The following is a 6030-nucleotide window of genomic DNA, read 5'->3' as shown; positions in this document are numbered from 1 at the left end:
CTCCAAAACCACTTGTATTTCCCTCCAAAAATGAAAATCACCTTTGACATTTTAATAATTATTTACTCTCTCTCTTACTTTACTCTTTATATCACCTTCCACCACCTCTCCTACATCTATCACTCTTCACTCTCATCCCTTCTTATTTTAATTTGTTGATCAAGAATTTATTTTGTTGTTGGATTTATATAATTTTAACAAAATGGAATCGACTAGTCAGAATAGCCAATTAAACGATGTATTGAATAATGTTTTGGGGTTAGATGAGGATGATAGTTTGTTGTCCCAAAATGATGAACATCATGAAGATTCCGATAATGCATACGATGGCCCAGAACATTATTTGCATAGTGATGATAAAGATGTTATTAACAAGCTCTTTGAAGAAATGAATCAACCGGAGCAAGAGGAATCAATAAGTGTTAGTGACGGAGAGGAATATGAAGCTGAAAAAGAATGTGATGAACAGACAGATTCAGCCAATGATGATAATTTTTCAGACCAACAATATATGGAAGGCCCTCTTGTAGATATGGTCTATTGTAGTGTAGAATCTCTTTTTGCTTTTTATAAAGAACATAGTCGTTTAAATGGATTTGGAGTTCTTAAAAAGACTTCAAAAAAGAGAGGTTGTGAATACGCTAGGTATGTCTCATTCGCTTGTGATAAGAGTAGAAAACTAGCTGCTAAGAATTATAGTAAAAGGGTTGATTGCAAATGCAAAGTTAATTGTGTTGTGCTGCCTGATGGTTCATGTCGCGTAACAACAATTACGACGGAGCACAACCATGAGTTGCAACCATCTTTGGCACGTTTTTTTGGATGCCACAGGAAAATAAGTAAGGCATTAAAACGAAACCTTGACATCGCAAGAATTAGACCTGCCAAAAGCATTAGACTTTTGGAAGTACAAACAAGTGGTCCAGATAGAATGGGATGCACACCTAAAGACTGTCGAAACTACATTCTTCAACAATGCAGGATGATGACATTGTCATGTGATGCTGCGGCAATACATAAATTTTTTGCTTTAATGCAAATGAAGGACGATGGATTTTTTTATGTAATTGACACAGATAATGTTGGTAGACTTCGCAACGTAGTGTGGGTTCACACACATTGCAAGTATGCGTATAGGGAGTTTAATGATGTTGTTTGTTTTGATTCAACGTACTTGGTGAATCAATGGCGCATGCCGTTTGCATCTTTTGTTGGTGTGAATCAACACAAACAATCTATTCTTTTAGGCTGCGCTTTGCTCACAAGTGAGGATATTGAGACATACAAATTTGTTTTCTCTACTTGGCTGGCAGCAATGGGCAATGCACCTCCAACAACTATCCTCACTGATCAATATGAGAGTATCAAGGCAGCAATTGCAGAGGTACTTCCAGACACCATCCATAGGTACTGTATTTGGCATATTATGACAAAGCTGCCTGCAAAGCTTAAGGGTGTGTAGGACTTTAAGATTGCCAAGTCTGAATTTAAATCAATAATCTATAACAACATTACTATCAACGAATTTGAGGAAAAAGGGATGGCTTTATTCAAAAATACGAGCTTCAGCATAGACTATGGTTTCATAATCTATACTTGAAGAAGGAAAAATGGATCCCTGTCTTTCTGAAACACTATTTTTGGGCTGGCATGATGTCCACCCAAAGAAGTGAGTCAATGCATGCATTTTTTTATGGTTATATATCCGGTTGAAGCTCTCTAAAGCAGTTCGTTGAGCAGTATGAGTTAGCCTTGCGATTTAAATATGAGAAGGAACTTCAACCAGAAGCTGACTCACGGAAAAAGTATGCAGCGCCTTGTAGTGGTTTTGATTGGGATTTGCAGCTTCAAACCCATTATACTCGACCTATTTACAATGCCTTTGTAGCAGAGCATTTGAAGCGGTTGTACCACTGTGAAATTGAAAGACACCATGACTTAAATGTCGTGGAAGGAGTTGAGAAGTACAGTGTAACAGATTATTCCATATCTAATGATTTTCATGAAAATCAATTTGTTTACATTGTGGAATATCGGCCACGGAATCAGTATCTGGATTGCAATTGCAAGAATTTTCAAAGTGAAGAAGATGTTGTGTGTTGCCACATTTTAAAGACTATGTCTCATTGTAGAATTAAAATGTTCCATGACAGATATATTTTACGCCCGTGAAGAAGGGACGTAATTCGACCACACATAGGTAGATTCTTTCAAGGAGGCTATCCATCTATGATAGACGAGTACAAGAAGTACAATTCCTTGAAGAAATGGTTTGATAGGAATTGTGATGTTGTGTTGGATAACAACGCTAAATATGCGGATTTCATAAATGTTTTGAAAGGACGTTTCAATGCATATTGTAATTGGAATGACGAAATGGCAGTCCCTAGCGTTGGTGATCCAGACTCGGAAGAAGATGTAACATTCATTAGGAACCTGAGGGAAGTCCAAACACATGGAAGGCCTCCGACTAATAGATGTAGGAGAGGTGGTGGAAGGTGGAATAGAACATATTATTATGCAGATCAAGTGGGTGAGACTAGTCAAGGTCGGAGGGGTGGTGGGAGACGGGTGTAGGTCGAAGGGCTGGTAGAAGTGGTCGAGGCGGTGGTATAATGACGTAGATTATTCATCCTTTGATAATAGTTTGCTTGGTGAAATTGTAGAAAAGGTTGTAGTGCTGATGAAGAAATTACATGGTTTTATGGTGGCTAACAGTACTTATGAATTAATTATGTCTTTTTATCTGTTTTGTAGCTTAGTTTTTTAATGATATATTGGTTCGTCATTGTTTACTTTCACATGGATCTATGTTAAATTTTATTAGTAAATTTAGCAAACACATCTAACACTAGAAGTGGATAATGGTTATTTTCAAAATCATAGATAGAAAACAAAAAAAATGTACATACTAACCCATGCATTATGCAATGGGAGTAAACATAACAAAAAAAAAAACTAGAATAAAATACAGCAAAAAGGACCTCATCCAGCGTCCTTGTGCAAAACCTACAACTCCAGGTTCCTTTTGCAAGCCCTCTTTTCCTCGGACCAACCATTAAGTGAAGTTCCCTCTCCAGCTCGTGGAGTAATTTCAGAAACTCCGTTGGCACCAACAACGAAACCATTTGGTGATTTAGCAATCACCTTCTCGTATATTTCGAAAGTTTGGGTGAGGGGTGGTTCATCCATTAAAAGCATCATTTCGACCCACCTCTTACCTTTCCATTCGATCAGCCGCTTCAGGAACTCTGCTATTTCCTCCTCTATTTTCTGGTATGACTCCCGTTTTATGTAATATAACCTTTCCACAACCTCAGGAGAGGTTGGGAATGACATTGCCCTTCTTTTGTTATAAGGAGTTACGTAGTTCTCAGAACTTATCTTTTTTCAAGTAAGTATAAATTTATATTTTGGAATGGTTCTGGGTGTGAGGAATACATTTACCGGGGGTCTCAATTTATAGTGAAAAGATTGGAGCCAAAAGTGACGTGTTTGGCTCCCAAAAATTTACTATTAAATTTGTCACTAGATAATAAAGAACCAAAATGTGAGAATGGATGGGATTATTCACTCTTCTTTTTTAATCCATTTATTGAACAAGTTTTTTAGAAGGTAAGAATATAAAATGTTACGTGTGTTCAAAAATGATTATTTGACACGAGTAAATTTGTCACTAGATAATTGGTCTCTAACAATTGTTAGTCGAAAAATAAAAGAAAAAGAAATAAAATTTGTGAATGGACGAGATTAATGTAGTTGTTCACTCTAATTAAAACTACTTGAGTATGCCTACAACTTGTTGAAAAGACATGATTTGATGAGTTAAATTTTCTTTCACTCTTCTTTTTTAATCCATTTATTGAACAAGTTTTTTAGAAGGTAAGAAAGTAAAAAAGTAACATTTTCATACCAATATAAATGACTAATTTTTATAAGATAAGAAAATATAGTTCGATTAATTAATTTAATCATTAATATTTTCAATGTTACGTAATAATTATTTGAGGCGTTTAAAATACAAATTTCATGAAAAATAAATTTTATTCTTATATCAAAATGTAAATAACGTGAAATGACGGAATGAATTAGTTGTTCAACCCTGAAAGAAGTACTTGAGTACACCTAGAGGCTAGAAAGTTGACAAGATTTGAATTTTCTTGCACTCTTCCTTTGTAAGGCAAATCCACTAATTAAGATCTTTTATCAGAAGGTAAGAATATAAAATTTAATTAATTAATTTAATCATCAAAATATTCTATGATATAAATTTTTTTAGACCTTTTGTTATTAATATTATTGAAAATAAACTTATTCTTATATCAAAAATTTGTAGTAGTAAATATAACAAAGGCGAATCGACGGAATAGTTTTATTATTTTTTCAAGTCTAAGATAAGTTCTTGAGTACACCTATAATTTTGACAAGATTTGATTTGATAAGTTGAATTTCTTACACCCTTTCTTTTTTAAGATCAATTTTATTGGAAGGTAATAATTTAAAATATAATTAAATTAATGCATTATCAAAATTTATTATGATATAAGTTATTTCAGACCTTTAATTATTAATTTTATAGATAATAAATTTAATCAAAAATTTTGAGTCGAAAATTAAAATAAAATGAACGGGAAGCGACACAAAAATAATAACATAAATATGGGGACCTAACCTAGACTCGAACTCATGACCAATTGACTAAACGTTTAATCTTGCTTTAAACATTCGCACTGCAATAGCATTCGTTTATAATTACGAAAGGAACTATAATTACGCTTCTTAATGAATATCAACTCTCTTGTAGAAGGAGTAGCTAGCTGTCTTTGGGAAGTGTGTGGAAACTTTATGTACAAGCTATTAACTTGGGGAAGACAAACACTCAAGTTAGATTTTTGGATTCAAAGAATTTCAAGTTTGAAGAGTTGTGACTTATCAGTTGAGATGAATGGTATTGAGAGTGCTTCGGAAGTTGTTCCATAAATCAGATCATTTAATGAAGGGGATTGTGAGAAATAGTTGTCTAGGTATTCGTTTCAAAAAGCTACTCTCTTCTATTTTCATTACTTCATATTTTTATAGACCGACATATTTCTTCATATTTTTATTGACCGACTCTTTTATTGAAAGATTTATCTTCTAAGTTAATTCAATGACAAATATTTTGTGTGAAGTTGTGTCACGCCCCAAACTCAAGGGGCGCAACTGACTCCTAAAGCCAAAACTCAGGTCCGAGCCGACCCTGCTGAACCATTTGCTACTAGCGCATGGCAGTCACATGCAATTAAGAAAATAAACAAGTATATCTCGGCTTAAAACTAAGCCATCGACCGGCAAGGCCCCTGTCAACAGATCTACAAAAGAACCAGCTACTTCCAAGAGTTCATATAAAGAAATATCCAACTAGCACAGAAGTCCTGATTGGGCCGTCGAGGCCACCATGATATCTATACCAAAACTAAAAACAGGTAAATATCAGTACAATACATCAAACAGCTCACAAGCTTCAGCAAACCAACAACATAGGCCAGCATGGCCATAACGTAGTTATAAACCCCACACACTAGTCTGCAAGCCTCTAAGAGTAGTAAAGATTGGTGGGACAAGGCCCCAGCCTACCCATGAGAATATATACAACAAAAGGTAACAAACCTCCTAACTCTGGCAGCTCCGGAGGAAAGGGGCTGACCAATCGGATAAAAGTCAATCCTGCTGATTTGGAGGTCTACTCGGTCATCTGTCAGGACCTGCATGCATGAATGCAGCGCCCCCAAGGCAATGGGGCATCAGTACAAAATAATGTACAGAGTATGAAAGGCAATAGACTATGATGATGTATCCTGATATACTGGAATAATCTGATAAATAAATTAAGGATAAGATAATTGTACTGACCTGCTTCTAAATCTAAATTTATCAAAAATAATAAAACAACAACCTAACCAAGCCCCCATAAGCTCGGTAGGTACAAACAGCACACAAGACCACCTACTCAGGCCCCCATAAGCCCGGAAGGTGCCAATCAGCCTGTAT

At 35.4% G+C, this 6030-nt stretch overlaps 1 protein-coding gene across 1 annotated transcript; it reads left to right on the top strand.

The window, feature by feature from the left end:
- Positions 1 to 202: 202 nt before the first annotated feature.
- Positions 203 to 2172, top strand: LOC125845703 (protein FAR-RED IMPAIRED RESPONSE 1-like). Its single transcript, XM_049525243.1, has 2 exons — positions 203 to 1384; positions 1729 to 2172. The coding sequence occupies exons 1-2, from the start codon at positions 203 to 205 to the stop codon at positions 2170 to 2172; spliced, it is 1626 nt and encodes a 541-aa protein (XP_049381200.1).
- Positions 2173 to 6030: the final 3858 nt, after the last annotated feature.

This window comes from Solanum stenotomum, chromosome 11 (genome assembly GCF_019186545.1).
Source record: "Solanum stenotomum isolate F172 chromosome 11, ASM1918654v1, whole genome shotgun sequence".
In the NCBI taxonomy this organism is placed as follows: Eukaryota; Viridiplantae; Streptophyta; class Magnoliopsida; order Solanales; family Solanaceae; genus Solanum; species Solanum stenotomum.
Note: the sequence above shows the minus strand (reverse complement) of the source record. Positions and strands in the feature narration are given on the sequence as shown.